Genomic DNA, 24,090 nt, shown 5'->3' with positions numbered 1-24,090 from the left:
TACTGGTAGTCAGAAGGACGTCATGTTTTCTAATAAACGAGATCCTCTTCATCAGTTTGGCTTTTTTCCTCATTAGTTAAAATGATCTTCAGTAAACATGCTGAGAAACCCACAAACACCTGAGTGTGAGTCAGAACAGCTGTCAATCTGCTGAGGAACAGCCAGGAGCTGTCAATCAAGAGGACAGAAAGATGAAAGGAAGCAAATTTGATTTATATGAACACACACGTACAGCAGGAATCAATAGATGAACAAAATTCAGTTCAGCAGTAAAACTATGAAACATCCGTCCCGTGTTCCTGAGCGGGACCACGGGCATGCTGGGGGCGTGTCCAGCCCCCCCAGGGAGAAGGTCACGCTGGGGTCAGGGCTCCATCACACATGTGAAGAACTACTTAGAGTCCAACCTAAAGCAGGCGTTTAGACTGTGGCAGAAACCCACGATGCAGGAGGACATGCAAACTCCACGCAGAAAGGTCCCAGCCGGGATTCAAACCAGCGGCTTCTGGCTGTGAGGTATGGAGCAGACAGCACACTGCTCCGCAGCCTGTTAAATATGAAATGTTTCTGCAGGTTCCAGGACAGCCTGAAGGGTGTTGAAGCTGCATTATTGATGGAAACAGTCAGGGTTGACTTCTATCTGTACATTGAAAGGCTGCAGTTTCTGCTCTGGAAATGCTGAAGGTCCAGGTTGGACAGCAGGTGAGCAGGTTCTCACGTGTTCTGTCCTGCAGGTCTTTTTGGTTTGATGCAGTCGCTGCACATAAAAAGCAAAGTCACATATGTGGGCGTGTCTCCGCTGAAGCTCCTCCTTCGTCATTCATAACAGCTGAGCTGCAGGAGGTCCCACTAACCAGTTCTTTTCCTGTATCAGTATAAAAACAAAGCCATGCTAACATGCTAACAGCGTTGCAGCCATGCTGCTCACGGTACGACACCAAACAGCCCCCACCCCCCTCACAGACGTGGTGACATCCTGAAGTCCACAAAGTTTCCGTAGAACAGTTCAGAGGATCGGAAACCTTTAATGTGCACCGGATGAGCTCCATGACAGATGTTTCCAGGACCAGTTGCATTCTGGGTAACGTAGTGTGTGTGTGCGGGGGGCTTTAAACTTTTTTGGTTTAAACCATCCTCTGTGGTTTGATCTGTTTACACCCCACATCCACAGCCGTGCAGCTGCCCCCCCCCCCCAGCATAATTATACAAACAGCAGTTTTACATCCAAAGATAAAACTGAATGACCCCCCCCCCCCCCACACACACACACACTGAAGACTGTAGAGCAGCAGAGTCTAACGGTGGGTAAGTGGGGGCTCTGACATCACAGGAGGATCTGAGGTCCATCCATCTGGGGGTGTGGTTAGCTCTCGCTCTCCTCTGGGATGTCTTGCAGGTCTGGGGTTGACATGTCACAGTTACCATGGTTACCATCATTAGCAATTACTCCCAGCAGCAGAAATGATGAACATTTACTGACCTCTTGGGCTGTCAGAGCGGGGAGAGATCTTCATCACTTCCTCCTTGTCGTCCTCATTTTCTTCATGGAGACCATCTAATTGGTCAACAGGATCCTCTGTGGCGAGTGGAGCCAGTGGGTGGGGCTCCAGCTCCTTACTGACCTGCAGGAGGACAGTGACGTCAGGATCTTTCAGGGTGGTGCTCACACATTTCATACATGCATTTGTCACACTCAGTAAAAGGTCAAACGCACCTCCTCTGCCTTAGACGGATCAGATTTGTCTTTCTTTCCTTTCTTCTTTTTCTTCCCTGACCCCGCCCCCTTCTTGCTTAAGTCCACCCCTTTCTGACGCAAGCGCGTTAGTTCCTCCTGCAGAAGCTCCACCTGTCGCTGCAGCAGCACCACCTCTCCGTTTGGATCCAGGCCTGCGTCACGTGTCACCGAGAGAGTAGGACCGGGGGCGGAGCCAGGAGGGGCAGAGGAGGGGACAGACACACTAAAGGACAGCTCCAGGATAGAGTCCTGACGAATAACAGCAGCCTGGAGGCGGAGTCAGTGAGTCAAAGACAGCTTCTACTGATGATGAATACACGGAAAGCTTGAATAAACCAGCTGATGTCACACCTGCAGAGCGTGAAGGAGCGTGCTCAGACCAACCAGCTGGTGCCGCACTTCCTGTGGTTGAGAGGGAGGGGACAAGTCAGCGGACGCCTCCACCACAGCCGGGTCGCCGCAGGACCCAGTTTGGATACAAAACTATTCCCCTACATGAGCCTGGTCTGTAAACCCTTTCATACTGGAGATGGCGCCGGCAACTAAAAAACACACCAGGACCGTTTACACGATAAACAAAAACTCCAGGGGAGTCTGACGCTGAGGGAAGCAGGCGGCGCCGTCTCCACCACAGAATCAGGAGAAGCGTAAACACCTCACGGCTGCTTCATATCAACACAAAGCTGCTTTTCTTTGCTTCAGAATTCAGTGGAATGACGTTCACTGCAGCCAAAAATAACCGTCTGGTTCTAACTTTAAAGTGGGTCATAACGACCATTGATCGGTTATTGGCTGATAGTCGTCATGATCGGTCACAGGGATCAGGATTCTGGCATTCTTACCTCATTCAGGGCGCGCTCCTGCAGCTGGTTGCCATTGTTGTCCTAAGTGAGAAGTTCAGAAGCTGTTAAAGAGGAACTTTTATTCTGAAAAGCTTTCAGATTTAGGAAACGGTTGAAACAGTTTGATCATGTCAGCGTTAACGGTGTGTGAACAACACGGAAACATGGAATCTTTACCTTTGCAGAACTGTTAGTCAGTTTAAACGAACCATTTAAAGATCCAGAGTCGCCATCTGGGGGAGACAGGTGAGACCGACAGGTGAGACCGACAGGTGAGACCGACAGGAGATACCGACAGGTGAGACCGACAGGAGAGACCGACAGGTGAGACCGAGAGGTGAGACCGACAGGTGAGACCAGCAGGAGAGACCGACAGGAAAGACCGACAGGTGAGACCGACAGGAGAGACAGACAGGAGAGACTAACAGGTGAGACCGACGGGTGAGACCGACAGGAGAGACCAACAGGAGAGACCGACAGGAGAGACAGACAGGAGAGACCAACAGGAAAGACCGACAAGTGAGACCGACAGGAGAGACAGACAGGAGAGACCAACAGGAAAAACCGACAGGAGAGACAGACAGGAGAGACCGACAGGTGAGACCGACAGGAGAGACAGACAGGAGAGACAGACAGGTGAGACCGACAGGAGAGACCGACAGGTGAGACCGACAGGAGAGACACACAGGAGAGACAGACAGGAGAGACCAACAGGAAAGACCGACAGGAGAGACAGACAGGTGAGACCGACAGGTGAGACTGACAGGTGAGACAGACAGGAGAGACCGACAGGTGAGACCGACAGGAGAGACAGACAGGAGAGACAGACAGGTGAGACCGACAGGAGAGACCGACAGGTGAGCCCGACAGGAGAGACACACAGGAGAGACAGACAGGAGAGACAGACAGCTGAGACCGACAGGAGAGGCAGACAGGTGAGACCGACAGGTGAGACCGACAGGTGAGACCGACAGGAGAGACAGACAGGAGAGACCGACAGGAGAGACCGACAGGTGAGACCGACAGGAGAGACACACAGGAGAGACAGACAGGAGAGACCAACAGGAAAGACCGACAGGAGAGACAGACAGGTGAGACCGACAGGTGAGACTGACAGGTGAGACAGACAGGAGAGACCGACAGGTGAGACCGACAGGAGAGACAGACAGGAGAGACAGACAGGTGAGACCGACAGGAGAGACCGACAGGTGAGCCCGACAGGAGAGACACACAGGAGAGACAGACAGGAGAGACAGACAGCTGAGACCGACAGGAGAGGCAGACAGGTGAGACCGACAGGTGAGACCGACAGGTGAGACCGACAGGAGAGACAGACAGGAGAGACCAACAGGAGAAACCGACAGGAGAGACTAACAGGTGAGACCGACAGGTGAGACTGACAGGTGAGACAGACAGGAGAGACCGACAGGTGAGACCGACAGGAGAGACAGACAGGAGAGACAGACAGGTGAGACCGACAGGAGAGACCGACAGGAGAGACCGACAGGTGAGACCGACAGGAGAGACACACAGGAGAGACAGACAGCTGAGACCGACAGGAGAGGCAGACAGGTGAGACCGACAGGTGAGACAGGTGAGACCAACAGGAGAGACCGAAAGGAGAGACCGACAGGAGAGACAGACAGGTGAGACAGACAGATGAGACTAACAGGAGAGACCGACAGGAGAGACTGACAGGTGAGACCGACAGGGGAGACCGACAGGTGAGACCGACAGGTGAGACCGACAGGGGAGACCGACAGGTGAGACCGACAGGTGAGACCGACAGGAGAAACAGACAGGTGAGACCAACAGGAGAGACCGACAGGAGAGACGGACAGGTGAGACCGACAGGAGAGACACACAGGAGAGACAGACAGGTGAGACCGACAGGAGAGACCGACAGAAGAGACTAACAGGTGAGACCGACAGGTGAGACCGACAGGAGAGACCAACAGGAGAGACCGACAGGAGAGACAGACAGGAGAGACCAACAGGAGAGACCGACAGGTGAGACAGACAGGAGAGACAGACAGGAGAGACCAACAGGAGAGACCGACAGGTGAGACCGACAGGAGAGACTAACAGGTGAGACCGACAGGAGAGACCAACATGAGAGAGAGACAGGAGAGACCGACAGGTGAGACCAACAGGAGAGACCGACAGGAGAGACCGACAGGAGAAACAGACAGGTGAGACCAACAGGAGAGACCGACAGGAGAGACCGACAAGTGAGACCGACAGGAGAGACCGACAGGAGAGACAGACAGGTGAGACCGACAGGAGAGACTTACAGGTGAGACCGACAGGAGAGACAGACAGGAGAGATTGACAGGTGAGACCGACAGGAGAGACCGACAGGAGAGACAGACAGGAGAGACAGACAGGTGAGACCAACAGGAGAGACCGACAGGAGAGACAGACAGGAGAGACAGACAGGAGAGACCGACAGGTGAGACCGACAGGAGAGACCAACAGGTGAGACCGACAGGTGATACCGACAGGAGAGACCGACAGGAGAGACAGACAGGTGAGACACACAGGTGAGACCGACAGGACAGACCGACAGATGAGACCGACAGGAGAGACAGACAGGAGAGATTGACAGGTGAGACCGACAGGAGAGACCGACAGGAGAGACAGACAGGAGAGACAGACAGGTGAGACCGACAGGTGAGACCGACAGGAGAGACTAACAGGTGAGACCGACAGGTGAGACAGACAGGTGAGACCGACAGGAGAGACCGACAGGTGAGACCGACAGGTGAGACTAATAGGTGAGACCGACAGGAGAGACCGACAGGAGAGACAGACAGGAGAGACAGACAGGTGAGACCGACAGGAGAAACCGACAGGAGAGACAGACAGGAGAGACAGACAGGAGAGACCGACAGGTGAGACCGACAGGAGAGACCAACAGGTGAGACCGACAGGTGAGACCGACAGGAGAGACCGACAGGAGAGACCGACAGGAGAGACAGACAGGTGAGACCGACAGGAGAGACCGACAGATGAGACCGACAGGAGAGACAGACAGGAGAGACTGACAGGTGAGACCGACAGGTGAGACCGACAGGAGAGACCAACAGGAGAGACCGACAGGGGAGACCGACAGGAGAGACCGACAGGAGAGACAGACAGGTGAGACACACAGGTGAGACCGACAGGAGAGACCGACAGATGAGACCGACAGGAGAGACAGACAGGAGAGATTGACAGGTGAGACCGACAGGAGAGACCGACAGGAGAGACAGACAGGAGAGACAGACAGGTGAGACCGACAGGAGAGACTAACAGGTGAGACCGACAGGTGAGACAGACAGGTGAGACCGACAGGAGAGACCGACAGGTGAGACCGACAGGTGAGACTAATAGGTGAGACCGACAGGAGAGACCGACAGGAGAGACAGACAGGAGAGACAGACAGGTGAGACCGACAGGAGAAACCGACAGGAGAGACAGACAGGAGAGACAGACAGGAGAGACCGACAGGTGAGACCGACAGGAGAGACCAACAGGTGAGACCGACAGGTGAGACCGACAGGAGAGACCGACAGGAGAGACAGACAGGTGAGACAGACAGGTGAGACCGAGAGGAGAGACCGACAGATGAGACCGACAGGAGAGACAGACAGGAGAGACTGACAGGTGAGACCGACAGGTGAGACCGACAGGAGAGACTAACAGGTGAGACCGACAGGAGAGACAGACAGGAGAGACCGACAGGAGAGACCGACAGATGAGACCGACAGATGAGACCGACAGATGAGACCAACAGGTGAGACCAACAGGAGAGACCGACAGGGGAGACCGACAGGTGAGACCGACAGGTGAGACCGACAGGTGAGACCGACAGGAGAGACCGACAGGTGAGACCGACAGGTGAGACCGACAGGAGATACAGACAGGAGAGACCGACAGGAGAGACAGACAGGAGAGACCGACAGGGGAGACCGACAGGAGAGACCGACAGGAGAGACAGACAGGTGAGACCGACAGGAGAAACCGACAGGAGAGACAGGGTTAGGGTTTGAGGACAGCAGTCAGTCCGATGTTCTAAGGTGACTCACTGCTGAAGTCTTGGTTGGGAACAGGGGACCTCTGGGTGCTGGAGTCCAGCAGCAGGGCCGTCAGCCTGTCGACTGGGACAGGGAGACAGGTTCAGCTGTCTGAGTGCTCATAGCCACGGACACCTGGAACGCCTTCTCACCTTGACAGATGGCAGCCAGGAGGAGCGGCTCGGCCTTGGCGGCACAGGGAGTGTCCGCTCTGAACAGGTTTCTGCTGCAGGAGGTCCTGACCTGCACCCCGCCCTCCTTTTCTGCTTCTCCTCGAGCCGTCGCCTCCACAAGGTCAGAAAACAAAGTGACACGCTCTTGCAGGAGCTCCATCACCTCTTTGTCCTTCTGCTGGATGTCGGCTGCAGAAGAGGAGCGGGATGAAGAGTAAACACATGGTCAAAGGGGTGGGGCAGTAATGGTGTAGTTCTGTGAGGTGGGGGCAGGAATGGCGGGGGAACAGGAAGTGGGCTACCTCTCAGCCGGCGCAGTAAAGCTTTGTCTTCGGTCTCAATGAGAGGAAACTCCACTCTGGAAGGACAGCTGCAGAGAAACAGCAGAACCTCTTTAGGACCGCGGCCTGGTCCAGTTTCAGAGATCAATCAGAGATGCAGGAAGAAGCCGGTACCACGACAGCAAAGAGGTGGTGCTGACACCAACCAAGAACATACAACAGGAACCAAGGAGTTTCAGTGCTGCTGGAGGAGCAGGGGAACCCTGAGAACCAGATCATGAAGGTCCACTGGTCTCTAACTTTTCTTTCAAGAGCTAAGACGGCGCTAGCATCTGCAGCGGGACTTTCTGTGATCCTGCTCCGAGTCCGAACATCCATGGACAGGACAGCTGTGCCGTCCACCAGAGACTACAGTGGAGGTCTGATGGACGAGGGGCATGAGCACCGAGGCATGCAGGAGATGTGGACCAGCCTTTACCTGATCAGGAAGACTCAGGAGGGACAGGATCACCAAACCTGTCCGTCAGCTGGAGCCCTGTGGATGTTCGCTGTCTCTGTTCTTTTGGAAAGGCCTCCAAACATCAAATATCTCCAACTTTGCCGCTGGTTTAACCCTTGTGCTATCCTATGGGGTCCAGATGACCCCCCCCTTCCATTGAGGTGTTCTCCCTACCATGACAAAGGTGGATAAAGGTGGAAAGATTTCATGTAATCCATGGACACAAGTGAAGATCACAAATCATTGAAGAAAAAAGGTTCAGAGCACTGTCTAGTGGGTCTAGATGACCCAACGTTAAAGTGCCTAGGATAGCACAAGGGATAAGCGGGAACGTTTTCCATTCAGACACGTCTCCATTATCAGCTCGGTCAATGTGTCGTCTTTAACGGCTGTTTTTACACTTGGTTGGTTCTCCTTCATCCGTTCACTTCAAATGTTGTGGTTTTCGTTCTTATGGCCAGTTTAAATGTCTAGAAATGAATTGGTTTCATGCTGATGAGAAGACGCAGCATGGAGACAGTTCCCCATAAGCCCAGCATGCGTTTGGCTTCCTGCAGGAGAAGCTAGCGGTCACATGGTCCAGACGAGGACAAGCTGCTAGAGGGGGCGGCGCTGCCACTGACCTGACAGCAGCTTGCTGGATGCGACTCATCCAGGTCTTGCGATCTTCCTTTGATGACGCATACAGCTCGTACATCTCAGGAGGGGTGGAGGCACTGATCAGGTACATCCCTCGCTCCTGATTGGCTATGTCTCGAACAATCAGGTTATTCAGGGAGACCACTGGAGACTTGTCCTGAAACAGGTTGACAACAGAGACAGCGTCAGACCAGAGAGGAAGCTGATCCGGAGGAGTGAGGCCGCAGCAGCAGATGTCTGGAAAAACAGTGGATCGATTCAGAAAAAGACCTTTTTAGCTCTTCACCACCGACACAAGAGAACAGGGACAGGTTTTGCGGCCAGAGCTTCTGCAGAGAACCACTTCTGTATGTTCTGGTCATCCCTGAGATCTCAGGGATATCTCGGGACCCTGGGAGACCCTGGAAGTCTTTCCAGCAGAACCGGCTCTGGTGCTGACTGCATTGAGCTTGTTAGAACTCTTTGTTTCACACATTTTATTTATTTTATTGTATTGATTGGAATTAGGACAGTGTTTATTACACAATGTTTCAGCAGCTGCTTCAACACACATGTTCCAGAGTTATTAGCACCGGAGCTAAATTGCATCCGTTGTCCTAATAAGACAGGATAAAAGGTTCAACAGTTACATTTACAACACAACACAATAGCACAATATTAGTGATAAAGATATTTACAAAGGTTATTTACAATAAAAAGCAAGAAAAACACCAACAACTAATGTCTGCAGGACTGGTTTGTCTTCAGAGCTGTTTGGAAGGTAGGGTCGTTTTCACACTTTCTAGTGTGCGATTGTGTATTCCATAACTGTGTGCCTCTGATTGACACCAATGTTTGGCTACATTTAGTCCTGCACCTTTGAACATTATAGACCCCTCAAGTGAAAGCCGTGGTGCCCACCCCAACATTGTTTTTTTTACTTATAAAATCTAATAGGGGGGAGGGGCCAGCCCATTCAAAACTTTAAAAATGAGACAGGCATCCATGTACATTTTGTAACTTTCCAAATCCATTAGCCATACTTGGTTAGAATGTCACAGTAATGAGAACGCAGAGGCCTTATGTCTCAAACTTTCAGGGTTCTCCTAAACAGAGACTTGAGGGGTTTCAAAGTGCTTTCATTTGTCTGGGACCATGTAGTGAGTCAGTAAGTTATATGACTAAAAATAATGAATGCATATAAACCTTTGCAGCCTCAGTAGTCAGAGAAGACCTTATTTGTTTAAAATTTGACAGATTAAATTTGACAATATTGGATATTTTCTTTACATGATCTTTAAAAGTTAAGCTTGAATCAGAGATTACGCCAAGATACTTGAATTGTTCTACAACTTCCAATCGCTCCCCATTGACCACCAGAGGTGGTTGTTCTTCCCTCGCTGGTTGACGTGAAAAAACATACAGACTATGTTTTTACGACTGAGACGTGAGCGGGGGCTTTGGAGCCACTGAAGGACTGGAACCATGGCTCCAGACAGAACTGCAGCTGCTTCAGCTTTTGTTTTGGCATGAGCATTCAGAACTGTCAGGCCAGCTCTGGTGATTTGGTTGTTCCTTTTTCAAGAACTAACTGTAGTAGTAGTAGTAGTAGTAGTAGTAGTCTTTTTTATTTTTATTCTGTATGAGAAGAACAGTGCTGTTTAGATCCTCTGTTGCATGGAATCAAGTGTCTGGAAGGACAAAGCTTATTAGCAACAAATATCATTTCAAAAAGACTTTAAAACTAAAATACATGGACTACTTACAATAACTAACAATTTGAATGATTTGCTGTTATGAAATGTATTATTGTTGATGTTATGTTGCCATGTGTTTTGATATGCTGGTATAAAAATGAAATTGTTTTAACTTATTTTAACATGTGAAGCTTTTAAGGTAAATATGATGAATTAGTCACTGTATTTTGTGAAATCAGTTTTGGTTTTTGTGAAATTGGTCAAATGTGTGTTTTTTGTGTGTATGGACCCCAGGAAGACTAGCGACCACTTTGAGGAAGCTAATGGGGCTCCAAATAAATAAATAAACTGTATCGTCTGCATATTATTGTATTTTTGTTTTTTGCATACATCTGGCAGGTTGTTCACATGCAAACTAAATAAAAGTGGCCCCGATATTGAGCCTTGAGGGACTCCATCTGAACAACTGAGAAATGATGACTGAATTTTCAATTTGTACAGCTTGTTTTCTGTCACAATATATGATTTCATCCAGCAGAGGGCACTGTTCAAGAAATTAAAATAAGTTAATTTTGCAAGGAGAACATCATGATTAACCCTTGTGCTATCCTAGGCACTTTAACATTGGGAGGTGGGTCATCTAGACCCACTAGACAGAGCTCTGAATCTTTTTTCTTCAATGATTTGTGATCTTCACTGGTGTCCATGGATTACATGAAATCTTTCCACCTTTATCCACCTTTGTCATGGTAGGGAGAACACGTCAATGGAAGGGGGGGGGGGGTCATCTAAGACAGCACAAGGGTTAATAGTGTCAAAGGCGCGTTTCAGATCAAGGAATACAGCACCCACAAAGCCTCCCTTGTCAAGCTGCTGTTTTACACTTTCAAGTATCAGTGGAGTGATATTTTCTGAAACAAACTGCATTGGATGGAGAGAGGTTTGACTGTTGTTTAGATGTATGGTTAGTTGTGTTGTGACCCATTTTTCTAACATTTTTGATATAATTGGTAGAATGCTTAATGGAGGGTAGTTCTCAGGTTTCGTAGCGTCCCCTGACCTAAAACAGGTATAACCTTAGCAAATGTAACATTGGGTGTGCGAGAACATCTTTATGTTACTTCATAAAATAACTAGACTATGCATCTCTAGCTTTGGAGCTTTTGAAGGATGAAATGATTTTTGAACATCAGGAGCAGATATTTCCTTTTTCTTTTTTTTCTTTTTTTTAACTTGTCCTGTCCAACAGCTGGGCAGACAGATGAGAGCTGAGGGCCTCTTGTGTTGGACATATTTTACTTTAACAAGAGGGGTTATTAATCTTCAGACAAACCAAAGGTATGTCTGAATAAACCCCTTTTGTAATTGAGGCCAAACTTTATTCATTTCAATCATGTCTGAAAATCTTTGGTGTTGGACCGGACGGAAAAGGAAAGAGAGGAAGAAGAGAGAGGGACGTTAGAGAGAGGGGGGGTAGGAGGGTGATAATAGGAGGGGAAGGGGGATAAGACCATGAAGCAGCATAAAGCAACAAGTTTACTGGTTGTTAATCATTATGGTAAGGTTCAAATGTAGTACAAAAAAAAAAAAAAAAAAAGGGGTGGAGCCTGTCCACACACACACTGAAATGTATTAAACACACCTGCTAGCTGCAAAAATGTCCACCTGTCGACATGTACACAAAACAGATAGTGTTCACACACGCATACTTATGCCTTAAAACCAACTAGTGTGAAATATTTCAGTCATTCAATCATGCAAGCTATTAGTGCAAAGGTGAGCTAACCCCAGTGCTCAGGTGAGTGTTTATGTTCTTCTAAAATGGATGGTGGAACGTGAAAAGAAGGAGGGAGAGTGCCCAGCCATCCCCACCCCAAGACCCCCACCGCAGCAGCAGCGGCAGCCGGAATCCCCCCAACGCCACACGGGAACCAGCAGGGAACAACCGCCGCCCGGGCGACCAAGCCCGCCACCCAAGCCAGGGCCAGCAGGACCGCCGCAAGGCCCCCAGAGCCAGAGGCCAGGGAGGCACGGAGGGAAAGAGAGTGCCGCCCCAGCCCAACCAGGAGAGCAGCCCCCCTGCCGCGCCGGGAGAACCCAACGCAGGGCCCCACCGGAGAAGGACGCCCACAGCCCCAAACGAGCACCCCACCACCACCCAGGAGTTCCGGGCATCCCCCCGCCCCAACCCCAGATACGAGCCAGGACCCCCCAAGGGAGACCTGCTCCGCACTCCAGGCAGCCATCCGCCCGGCCCACGGTTGGTCCAGGGAAGAGCGAGGCAGGGACCCGCCGCCCCCGCCCAGGAGGGGGGAACCCCGGGGAAAAAAGAGGGCCCACAAGGGGTGTTGTAAATATGGCCCGACCAGGCTCGGCCACAGTTGGAAATTTGGCGGGGCCCAGGACTCAGGAGCAAGGACCAGAACCCATCCCCCCGGGAACAGACACCCCCGGCTCAGATGTAATGTGAACCCCCCCACCGTGTGGAGAGAGCACCGCCGGGCCCAGGAAGCCGGCACCCCGGGGACACGGCCGCCGTTGCAAAGGGGCCCGTACCCCCCACCAGGGAAGAGGCAGGGGACAGATGGACCCAGGTCCCACCTTCCTTGCAAAATGTGTGTGCATGTATGTGTGTTTGAGAGGGTGTGTGTGTGCATGTGTGTGTGTTTATGTTGGGATGTATATATTGAGGGGGGAGGGGTGTGTGTACTAAGGGGGGTGCAGTTAAAATTGGCGGGTAGGGCACTAAGGGGACATCTCCTGATTACTCACAGTGACGTCCCCTCACCCTCCCCACCAAGGGGCCCTAAATGTCTAAGGTGCGGTTAAAATTGGCGGGTAGGGTGCTAGGAGGACATCCGCTGCTTGCTGGCAGTGATGTCCAAGCACCCCCCCTACCAAGGGCCCTACATGTCTAAGGTGCAAATAAAACCGAAAGAGGGGGGGCCCACTCCATACGGCAACCATAGGAGGGGGGCCACTGCCTAGTAAACCCCCCCCCAAGGCTCATCGCAGGCTAAGCCCCCCACCCCCTCACCCTATTATGAGGTTATATGATGAAGGGGGTAAGTTGGGGACAGCTGATATACTGTCCCCCGGTGGTCAAACAGCTGCCCCCCGCCCCCCCCCCAGCAAGGGGGCCAGGCCCACCCAGCCCAGGGGACCCACCCCCGGAGGCGCCGACACCCCAGGCCCAGCACCACCCCCCCCACACAGAGAGAGAGGAGCCAGAAAGCGCCGGCCCCCCCCCGGAGCAAGCCCAGGCCCCCACCCCCAAACGCCGGCCCTAAAAGAGCTCTGGTCAGGCCTCGACGGGACCGAGGCAGCCAACCTGCCGGGGAAACCGCCGATGGCCTCAGCGGAGACCCCGACCCGTCAACTCCCCCTGCCCCGTACCAATAGTGCCCCCCCCTCCCCCAGAATGCCCCCCCACAGGACAAGGCCGACAAGAACCCCCAACCCACCCCCCCCAGACCCCGCAGCCGAAGCGGATGACACCCAGAGCGACCGGGGGCCCCAAGAGGGTTGTCCCGTCCCGCCCCAGAGCCAGGGAAGGGCCGATCCCAGCCCCAGGTGCAGATGGGAAGCCCATCCAGCGCCGCTGGCCCCCCCCCCCGAGCAGCGCCCCCCGCCAATCCCCCCCGGCACAGGCAAAGGGACCACCCCCCCAAGCCAAGCCAGACCACCCCCCACCACGCACCCCCCCACCACGCAGCGCCCCAGGCCGCCCCACCCAGGCGCCGGACCCGACCCCCCGACCAACGGAGCCCCCACCACCCCCCGCCAGGCACCGGAGGCCCCTGGTCGTCGCTGCAAGGAGCAGCGACGACCAGGCCCCCCCCACCCCCTAAGTCATGGAGTTAGCTATGGGAGACCAGAGAGACCGAATTCTTTCAAAGTTACTTGAACTTTGGGCTGACATTTTTTCCAAGCTGATATGATCAAGCAGCAGATTTCTGTGTTGACTTATATTTATATTTTTCTTGCTTTTCCAATTTATTAAAATAGTTTTTTTAGCAATGCAAAGAGTTATGAAAATGATAGAGCCTAGTCCTCCTTCTACATCGATGGCACTCATGTCACCAAGCACACAAAGTGACGGTGAAGCTGTGATTGAAACCTTAAGCCAGAATGATAGATCGGCACATACCTGCTGCCAGAGAGCCTGGACAGGCGTGCAGAACCACAGTGCATGCATGTAATTGTCGGGTAGATTACTGTCACAGTGCTGACAAATGTCTGAGTTACTGAGACCCAGGAGCAGATATTTCCTTAATGTGAAATATTGGCTTACTTTTGTCTACAGATTTGCATGTCTGGACATTTTAGTTGCTGCGTTAAATTTTGAATTGAACTAATGAAAAAATGTTGACAATAATATCCAAATTGTCAGTTAAGGCACCATTTATCTCACTGCTTCTCAATTATTTTTTGCAAGCCCCCCCCCAGAAAAAAAAAAAGGTATCACACCCCCCCCCCCCCCCTCACGTGGTGACAATATCTTAGGTTTGTACCAATACAAATTGTGTAATTATACCTAAAATTGTATCTTTTAACATCAACAAAATCAATATTCATCCACTTTTAACAAATATTAACTTTATTTTTCCACAGAAACCCTGTTTTAGTCTAAAACAGAAAAGAAGCTTAAAGTGCTTGAAATAAAAAAATCTGTCATTTTTTATTTAAACTAGAAACATTTTGACCAACTGAACCATTTGATGCTGAGAAAATAATTAAATCAATAAATCATATTAAATGTAACTTGATCTGAAACATGAACACAGCAGCACCAATACATTTAACGGTTTTAGTCTGAAGAAATAGATAAAAACATTGTTCTGATTTTGTTTCTAAATGATGATTGTTTATCTGTGATGTCATAAAGTGCAGCTGTTTTCCTGCATTACCTGCTGTCTTTATGTCAAATACTGACACCAACTAAACCACAGGCAGACAAAGAAAACATTGATGGAAAATAAAGACATGTCATCAAATTGTCTACAATGTTCATAAAGAACGACATCTTTAGCATGAGCTGAGGAATCTAAAGCCCCGCCATGATCCTGGTGTTGCACAGCAGGCATCGCTCCGCGTTTTTCTTTGAAAAATGAGCCAACGGTTCACTGATCATTCGTATAAGGAGATCTGAGCTTTCTTCGATGTTATTGTTTTCAAATACATTTGTCCAATTGAGATGTTCAAGATCATTTTTCAAGTTTTTAGACCTTTTTTGTGACAAACACACATGACCTGCCAACCTGTGTGTGTGCACCTTGGCAGCTACTTGGCAGCTGCCAAACCTACACCTGGTCCTACAGGTGTAGGACCAGGTGTTCTGCTCTCAGCCCTGGATCCCAAATGGAGCCCAGATCCTTGCAAAGTCAGGGCGAAAGCCGGTGTCGGTTAACTGGCGGCGGGGTTACTTGTATGCATGAACGTGAAGGTGTGTTCAGGTGAGACTAACCAGAGCAGCAAAGGTGAACTTCTGGTCTTTCTCCTGAAGGAAGACCAGGATGTCTGACATCAGCAGAACCTGAACATCTGGAGACAACCGCACAGACGTGGTCAGCAGAGTCACAGAGGTCATCTACATGTGACGTCAGAACAAGATACTTCTGTCTTCACCTTTCATCCTGGAGCCCTGGACCTTCCAGAGAAGTGGTCCCTCATGGAGGAGTTTTCTCCTCAGAAGTTCCCCCGCTCGGAACACTCCTCCTTCCTGGACTTCTGCCAGGGCCCGAGGGTCCAGACGGGCTTGGATCTCTTGCAGCCTCCTAGTTCTGTCCAGCTCGAGCACCTCCTGATCCACAGAGCTGATCAGCTCCTTCAGGAGCTGCAAAGCCTTCTTCAGCGCTTGCTCCTCCTCCTTGCTCCCTGTGGGGTTCACAGCTTCATGAGCAAGAGGACCTAGGCGTCACCAGACGGCTCGGTGGAGCAAAGCTTACCTTTGGTGTTGTCCAGGACTCGTTGGATCAAGACGGGATACTTTGTGATCCGCTGCGTCACCAGCAGGATGCACTCCTGGACTCCATGACGGCGCAGCAGAGGACCACGACAAACCCGCTGAAGACGAGGAGAAGTTCAGTTTTTTTTTTTTTTTACCTGTCCTATCAAACAGCTGGGCAGACAGATGAGAGCTGAGGGCCTCTTGTGTTGGACATATTTTACTTTAACAAGAGGGGTTATTCATCTTCAGACAAACCAAAGGTATGACTGAATAAACCCCTTTTGGAATCCAGGGCAAACTTTATTAATTTCAATCATGTTTGAAAATCTTTGGTGTTGGACCGGACGGAAAAGGAAAGAGGGGAAGAAGAGAGAGGGACGTTAGAGAGAGGGGGGGGTAGGAGGGTGATAATAGGAGGGGGGGATAAGACCATGAAGCAGCATAGAGCAACAAGTTTACTGGTTGTTTATCATTACGGTAAGTTTCAAATGTAGAACAAAAAGGGCGGGGCCTGTTCACACACACACTCAAATGTTATCAACACACCTGCTAGCTGCAAAAATGTCCACATGTCAACAAAACAGATAGTGTTCACACGCATACTTATGCCTTAAAACCAACTCTTCTTTCTCTTTCGGCTTTTCCCATTCGGGGGTCGCCACAGTCAACAAGTCGCATGGTAAACTTGGCAATGTTTTATGCCGGAAGGGCCCTTCCTGACGCAACCCTCTCAAAGCAACTGGGCTTGGGACCGGCACAGAAGTAGAGAAGGGAACAGGGAGCCCAGCACTCAGGAGCGAGGACCAGAACCCACCCCCCAGGGACCAGACACCCCCGGCTCAGATGTAATGTGAACCCCCCCACCGTGCGGAGAGAGCACCGCCGGGCGCAGGTGCCCGGCACCCAGGGGACACGGCCGCCGTTGCCAAGGGGCCCGTACCCCCCACCAGGGAAGGGGTAGGGGACAGATGGTCCTAGGTCCCACCTTCCTTACAAAATGTGTGTGCGTGTGTGTGTGTTTGAGAGGGTGTGTGTGTGCATGTGTGTGTGTTTATGTTGGGATGTATATATTGAGGGGGGAGGGGTGTGTGTACTAAGGGGGGTGCAGTTAAAATTGGCGGGTAGGGCACTAAGGGGACATCTCCCAATTACTCACAGTGATGTCCCCTCGCCCTCCCCACCAAGGGGCCCTAAATGTCTAAGGTGCGGTTAAAATTGGCGGGTAGGGTGCTAGGAGGACATCTGCTGCTTACTGGCAGTGTTGTCCAAGCACCCCCCCTACCAAGGGCCCTACATGTCTAAGGTGCAAATAAAACCGAAAGAGGGGGCGCCCACTCCATACGGCAACCACAGGAGAGAGCAGAAGTTCAGTTTTACCGGCACTTCAGCACAGGAAGACCAGGTAGGACCGTCTCCACCCCCATGGACCAGGGGCAACGGCACCAACTGGACCTAACTTCCTCTGATCTGCCTTCTCCAGAAGAGCTGGACGTTTAAGGTTCGATCAGACAATCAAAGTCCTTCTGGACAGAGAGACGGTCTGAAGAGGAGGATGGAGAGGAAGATACGTCCGTCCAGATGGACAGACCTTCCCTCAACGGGGGGGCTGACTTCACTCAGTTTCAGATACTCTATCCAGTTCTGAAACACTCCTCCAGCACGCCCACAATTATGTGTGTTGGCACGCCCACAATTATCCATGAATAAGCCCCGCCCACCGGGCCAATAAAAAGGACACACCTGGTTAGCAAAAACAAACAACCTTCTGTTCTTCATTACATTCATCCGCTGAAGATGACGATTCCCTAAAATAAATATCTGATTGCTCAAGGCTCCGCCCCCTCTCAATCTAAACTTTCTAGAAACGAGGAGAAATACGGGCAAAGAACTTGGTTCTGTTTTTCCCAAACAGAATCAAGTTCTTGGCCCGTTCCTGCAAAACTGGAGATCTTCTGGCAGTTTGGACTCTGGCTGCACCTTTTTGGACCTAAATGAGAAGTTTCAGAAGAGCCTGGTGCTGAAGAACGACGACGGCAGTTTGGGCGCCAAAAACCAGAATTTAGGAGCCGTTGATGTGAGGAAAAAGCCTGATCTGGATTGGTGTAAATCAATGTGACCTAGCTTATAAACCACATCAGCTCCAAAGTTCCAGCAGAGATAACCAGAGGAAAAGAGGGAAGTAGGTCTGAACATGGACCAGGTCTCACCCTGACGAACTGCTGCAGTCTTCGGTCTCGACTCAGAACCTCCTTGTAAAGTTTCACAGCTTTTGGGTGTCGACTGCAAAACTCAGAGTAAAGTTTCTTCATGTCTTCAGCAGGCTGGCCAGAAAACTGCAAACACAGAGAACAGGAGATGAAGCAGAACTCCACGTCTTCAGCTCTGAGGGTCCAGCTTGGCTTGAGGTTAGACTTTGACAGTTTCAGATATTTTCTGACAGTTTTCGTCAAAAGTTTATTGGTACAGTTGTTTCGAAGCATCTATTTCCTGCTTTTTCTTAAACCTTTCAGAGTCAACTATATCCATGTAGATGATGATATCCAAGTCATTGTCACAGCTCATTTTCCTACCCTGAATTAACATGACTCCATCTCTGAGGCTCCGCCTTTCGCTCCTTGTGGGCGCCGCCCATTTCATGACAGGATCCTAGTGTCGGCCTCAGCAGCGTGTCTTGAGTTTTCCCACGAAAACAAACATCCGACCTTTTACAAAGATGGATGTTCAGATTGTTCATAGAGAATAAAGGCGTTTAGCCGCTAGCTCCACTGAGAAAGTTGGCGTGTGTGTTAGCTTGGGGGCGGAGCTGGCAGCGCAGACTCTTCCTGGAAAGGGCGGGTCCTCACATTGTGATGTCACAATGTGAGGACCCACTCATTTTGGTGGATAGAGAGGGGCTGGTGCTCAGAGAGCAGGTTCTTAGAGAACAACTCGGAAATGCGTGAATGGATCAAAATACGGCTTTGGGGTTGATTTTGTTAGGAATGAAGATTAAAATACAAGTAAAAGTTTAAAGAATTGAGGGTCATGGAGGGTTCCGGGTTATACAGCAGGACGCGTGGCGTGCCTCTCTGCGAATACAACTATCTTCAAATTACTTAAAAAGTTGATTTTTCTCCAAAAAAGAGAGCTGACCATGCCCCCGAAGAAACCCCAGGAATATGAAGAGCTCAAAAAGTCTCTTGAGATTATTCAAGAAACGCTGAAAAGTTTTATGGATCAAGTGTCGGCTAAGCTAACACCGCTCTGGGAGATGATGGAAGAGTTCCGAAGATTTCAGGCTCAAAACGAGCAGCGAGAAAACCGGGTCGAGATTCTGGAGAAAAGACTGGACGATGTGGAACAGCAAGTAAGGATAAATAATGTCATTCTCACTGGAGTACCAATCAAGCCTCGAGCGAAGCTGAATGCAGCAGGAGCTAGCACTGCTAATGCTAGCGCTAGCGTAGCTAGCAGTTCTAATACGGAGTTCGGTGCAGCGTCGCTGGAGCAGCAAATACTTTCATTTCTCACATTTAAAGGGATTTCCCTGGATCTCGATACCATCGAGACCTGCCACCTGCTCCCCAGGAGAAAGGAGACGGATAAACCAGCGATCCTCATCAGGCTTGTGAATCTCAAACACAAGCTAGCTTTGATGAACCAAAGGAAACACCTGAAAGGTTCGGCTGTTTATCTGAACGACCATCTGACCTGAAGGAATGCTGAAATCTCAAAACATGCACGGCTTCTCAGGAAGCGTAAGCAGATTGAGAACACTTGGGTTAAAGGCTGCAGGATTTATGTCAAACCACTCGGTCCAGAGGACCGGGCCAAGGTTCTGGTGGTGAACACCATGAAGGACTTTGAGAAGTGCTTGATTACGGTTGTCTGAAACAACGTGGAGTAATAAATCAAAGAGCCAAATAATTTCAAGAAATATGACACCTGGAATCATCACTTTCTCTGTATGCCTGACGTAACCTGAATAGCAGCAGAGTTCTGACCTGCAGACAACTTGACCTCAACTTTCACCGCAGCTGATATCAGCTGAAGAAGGATATGGACCTGAATCTAATGTCTGCAGACATAACAGGGAAGAAAACTATTAACTGTTTAAACCAAGAAAATCGGCTGTTATCAGTAAAAGAAGAAATGCCAACCTTGGACAATTCAACAGTTTATGGACCCTTTTTATTTTTCCCCCACAGCATTACTTTATTATATAAAAAAAAGAAAAAGAAAAAGAAAAATACAAAAAGAGTAAAACAAATGATTAATCACCTTTGAAAATTGTTAAATTGATTGACTTTTGATGATAGTACTTCACTAGCTCCTAAAATTGATAAATTGATTCAAAAATCTTTCCTAATATAGCATTACTTTGCACATGTTTTTAACTTTTGATACTTGATGAAATTTTTGCTATGAAAATTCCTGAAACAGTGTTGTGTCTACTTTACTGATATAGTATTATGTTTTAACATAATTTGCATATATTTCAGATGCTGCATTTGCCATGTTGATTTCTAAAATAGTTATTTTTGACGTAGTACTTAAGTAATTCATCTTTGGCATGTGCTTTATTGATACCTTATGATTATTAATTCTGTCAGATAAAACCTAGGAACCGGATATTGATAAATCATGTAATAAAATGGTTATAGTATAACGGGGTGGGATTATATAAGTTCGCTTCCTTCCACTCCCTTTCAAGCAATATTTATTAATCATGTCTAATTATCCTAAGTTTGATTAGTTACCGTATGAATGTATAACTGATGATTATATTGTTTTTGTGTATTATTTCTATTTGATTGCTTGAAATAAACCATTTCAAAAAAATCTAAATCAAGAATTGATTTTGCTGATGTAGACTCTTTATGCAAGGAAAATCAACAACAGAAATTCAGACGAGACATTTTAGTCTCAGCATTCTTGTTGCTTGGCCAGCTGGTATCAGTTAGAATAGAATAGAAAGCCTTTATTGTCATTATACCTGTTATAATGGCATTCGGGATTTGAAATTCAAATTCATTTAGGTTTGGAAGGTGGGAGTATTTGGGGGCTGCAGACTGGTAAACCTAACTATTCTTTTAGGAGCACCAGTACATTTGGTTTAACTTTATTTCTTTTTTTTTTACCCATAAAGCTTCAGGAGCATTGTTCAATACATCTTACATGGACACATTTTTGATGGTCTAGTTGCTGGATTGGTGTCCAGTTGTAATTAGACTCAGACGTTTACATCACCATCACCGTTTTAGTAAAATCTTCTTTCTGAAACGAAGGAGCATCCAGAGAACAGGTGCTCCGTACCTGTCGCAGGAGCAGATCTCCCAGCCTGCAGACGGTGAAGTTGGTGGAGCTTCCGTCCTGCAGGCCCTCGCTCCTCCTCTTCAGCAGCTCCGACAGGAAGCTGGAGTGGAGCTCCAGCAGTTGGTCCAAGCAGGGGAAGATGGTGTGGACGACAGCCGCCTCCAGCATCACGTCGTCCAGCATCCCTCGCCGGTACACGCCCTCCATGATACGCAAGGTTCGGACGTGGTGGAACTCGGTCTGGATCAACTCTGAGACAGGACAGACATAGACGGAGACGGAGAGCTCAGCCTGTCGTCACGAGACGTTTTCTCTTTGTTGAGAGAAAATATTGGTCAAACATCTGTCCGTCATCTGTTCTGGTAGAGGAGTCTCTTCATCAAAGTCTTCATGTTTCATCCAGTGAGCATTCAGGATCTCTGTAGGCCACACCCCCAAGCCTAACCCTGCAGAAAACCAAGTCCTGTTCTCCTCCCTATGATCTCATTTCTAACAAGACTTTTATTTTTCAACCGTCTCACCTTCCAACAAACCAATCTCACCTCAAGACCTTTTTCCTCGTGTCAGCGTCAAGTTAGTGACACAACTTCTCCAGTCACGTCAGTGTCGTGTCCCTGCTGTGTCAGTGTTGTGTCCCTGTCAAGTAGGTCTCGAGTCCCTGTTGAGTCAGTGTCGTGTCCCTGTCGTGTCAGTCTCGAGTCCCTGTTGAGTCAGTGTCATGTCCCTGTTGAGTCAGTGTTGTGTCCCTGTCAAGTAGGTCTCGAGTCCCTGTTGAGTCAGTGTCGTGTCCCTGTCGTGTCAGTCTCGAGTCCCTGTTGAGTCAGTGTCATGTCCCTGTTGAGTCAGTGTTGTGTCCCTGTCGTGTCAGTCTCGAGTCCCTGTTGAGTCAGTGTCATGTCCCTGTTGTGTCAGTGTCGTGTCCTTGTCATGTCAGTGTTGGGTCCCTGTTGTGTCCCTGTTGAGTCAGTCTCGAGTCCCTGTCGTCTTCCTATCGAGTCAGTATTGTGTTCCATGCGTGTCAGTGTCGTGTCCCCGTCGAGTCAGTGTCGTGACCCTGTTGTGTCAGTGTCGTGTCCTTGTCATCTCAGTGTTGTGTCCCTGTCGAGTCAGTGTCGTGTCCCTGTCCTGTCAGTCTCGAGTCCCTGTCGAATCCGTGTCGTGTCCCTGTTGTGTCCTTGTCATGTCAGTGTTGGGTCCCTGTCATGTCCCTGTCGAGTCAGTCTCGAGTCCCAGTCGAGTCAGTCTCGAGTCCCAGTCGAGTCAGTCTCGAGTCCCTGTCGTGTCAGTCTCGAGTCCGTCGAGTCAGTGTCATGTCCCTGTTGTGTCAGTGTCGTGTCCTTGTCATGTCGTGTCTCTGTCATGTCAGTGTTGGGTCCCTGTCAAGTAGGTCTCGAGTCCCTGTTGAGTCAGTGTCGTGTCCCTGTCGTGTCAGTCTTGAGTCCTTGCTGAGTCAGTGTTGTGTCCCTGTCGAGTCAGTGTTGTGTCCCTGTCGTGTCAGTCTCGAGTCCCTGTCGAATCCGTGTCGTGTCCCTGTTGTGTCCTCGTCATGTCCCTGTTGTGTTCCTGTCGAGTCAGTCTCGAGTCCCAGTCGTGTCAGTCTCGAGTCCCTGTTGAGTCAGTGACACGTCCCTGTTGTGTCAGTGTCGTGTCCCTGTTGTGTCAGTGTCGTGTCCTTGACATGTCAGTGTTGGGTCCCTGTCAAGTCAGTCTCGAGTCCCTGTCGGGTCAGTCTCGTGTCCCTGTCGTGTCAGTCTCAAGTCCCTGTCGAGTCAGTCTCGAGTCCCTGTCGTCTCAGTCTTGAGTGGCGTTGAGTCAGTCTCGAGTCCCCGTCGGGTCAGTCTCGTGTCCCTGTCGTGTCAGTCTCGAGTCCCTGTCGAGTCAGTCTCGAGTCCCTGTCGTCTCAGTCTTGAGTGGCGTTGAGTCAGTCTCGAGTCCCCGTCGAGTCAGTGTCGAGTCCCTGTCGTGTCAGTCTTGAGTGCCGTCGAGTCAGTCCCGTGTCCCTGTCGTGTCAGTCTCGAGTACCTGTCGAGTCCCTGTCGTGTCAGTCTTGAGTACCGTCGAGTCAGTCTCGAGTCCCTGTCGTCTCAGTCTTGAGTGGCGTTGAGTCAGTCTCGAGTCCCCATCAGGTCAGTCTCGAGTCCCTGTCGAGTCAGTCTCGAGTCCCTGTCGTGTCAGTCTCGAGTCCCTGTTGAGTCAGTGACACGTCCCTGTTGAGTCAGTGACACGTCCCTGTTGTGTCAGTGTCGTGTCCCTGTTGTGTCAGTGTCGTGTCCTTGACATGTCAGTGTTGGGTCCCTGTCGAGTCAGTGTCGAGTCCCTGTCGTGTCAGTCTCGAGTGCCGTCGAGTCAGTCTCGTGTCCCTGTCGTGTCATTCTCGAGTCCCTGTCGAGTCAGTGTCCAGTCCCTGTCTTGTCAGTCTTGAGTGCCGTCGAGTCAGTCTTGAGTCCCCGTCGGGTCAGTCTCGAGTGCCGTCGAGTCAGTGTCGTGTCCCTGTCGTGTCAGTCTCGAGTCCTTGTTGAGTCAGTGTCGTGTCCCTGTTGAGTCAGTGTTGTGACCCTGTCGTGTCAGTGTCGTGTCCCTGTTGTTTCAGTGTCGTGTTCTTGTCATGTCAGTGTTGGATCCCTGTCGTGTCCCTGTTGAGTCAGTCTCGAGTCCCTGTCGTCTTCCTATCGAGTCAGTATTGTGTTCCATGCGTGTCAGTGTCGTGTCCCTGTCGAGTCATTGTCGTGTCCCTGTTGTGTCAGTGTCGTGTCCTTGTCATCTCAGTGTTGTATCCCTGTCGAATCCGTGTCGTGTCCCTGTTGTGTCCTCGTCATGTCCCTGTTGTGTTCCTGTCAAGTCAGTCTCGAGTCCCAGTCGTGTCTGTCTCGAGTCCCTGTTGAGTCAGTGACACGTCCCTGTTGTGTCAGTGTCGTGTCCCTGTTGTGTCAGTGTCGTGTCCT

General features: G+C 50.1%; 1 protein-coding gene across 1 annotated transcript in view; it reads right to left on the bottom strand.

Annotated features, from left to right (window-relative positions):
- Nucleotides 1-192: 192 nt before the first annotated feature.
- Nucleotides 193-24,090, bottom strand: part of arhgef2b (rho/rac guanine nucleotide exchange factor (GEF) 2b) — a 47,015-nt gene continuing 23,117 nt past the window's right edge. Inside the window, exons 8-22 of the mRNA XM_023963868.2 lie at nucleotides 21,149-21,399; nucleotides 18,061-18,186; nucleotides 15,852-15,969; nucleotides 15,532-15,780; nucleotides 15,371-15,447; nucleotides 8,212-8,384; nucleotides 7,111-7,178; nucleotides 6,788-6,997; nucleotides 6,648-6,719; nucleotides 2,755-2,810; nucleotides 2,578-2,619; nucleotides 2,087-2,137; nucleotides 1,715-2,002; nucleotides 1,481-1,622; nucleotides 193-1,398 (exon numbers count right to left, since the gene is read on the bottom strand). Of these exons, the coding sequence (XP_023819636.1) occupies nucleotides 1,364-1,398; nucleotides 1,481-1,622; nucleotides 1,715-2,002; nucleotides 2,087-2,137; nucleotides 2,578-2,619; nucleotides 2,755-2,810; nucleotides 6,648-6,719; nucleotides 6,788-6,997; nucleotides 7,111-7,178; nucleotides 8,212-8,384; nucleotides 15,371-15,447; nucleotides 15,532-15,780; nucleotides 15,852-15,969; nucleotides 18,061-18,186; nucleotides 21,149-21,399 (1,958 nt within the window). The 3' untranslated portion in view covers nucleotides 193-1,363. The remainder of the gene's footprint in view (nucleotides 1,399-1,480; nucleotides 1,623-1,714; nucleotides 2,003-2,086; nucleotides 2,138-2,577; nucleotides 2,620-2,754; nucleotides 2,811-6,647; nucleotides 6,720-6,787; nucleotides 6,998-7,110; nucleotides 7,179-8,211; nucleotides 8,385-15,370; nucleotides 15,448-15,531; nucleotides 15,781-15,851; nucleotides 15,970-18,060; nucleotides 18,187-21,148; nucleotides 21,400-24,090) is intronic.

This window comes from Oryzias latipes, chromosome 16 (assembly GCF_053564925.1).
Source record: "Oryzias latipes strain Hd-rR chromosome 16, Olatipes_Hd-rR_3.1".
Classification (NCBI taxonomy): Eukaryota; Metazoa; Chordata; class Actinopteri; order Beloniformes; family Adrianichthyidae; genus Oryzias; species Oryzias latipes.
This window is presented reverse-complemented; position numbering and strand designations above follow the sequence as displayed.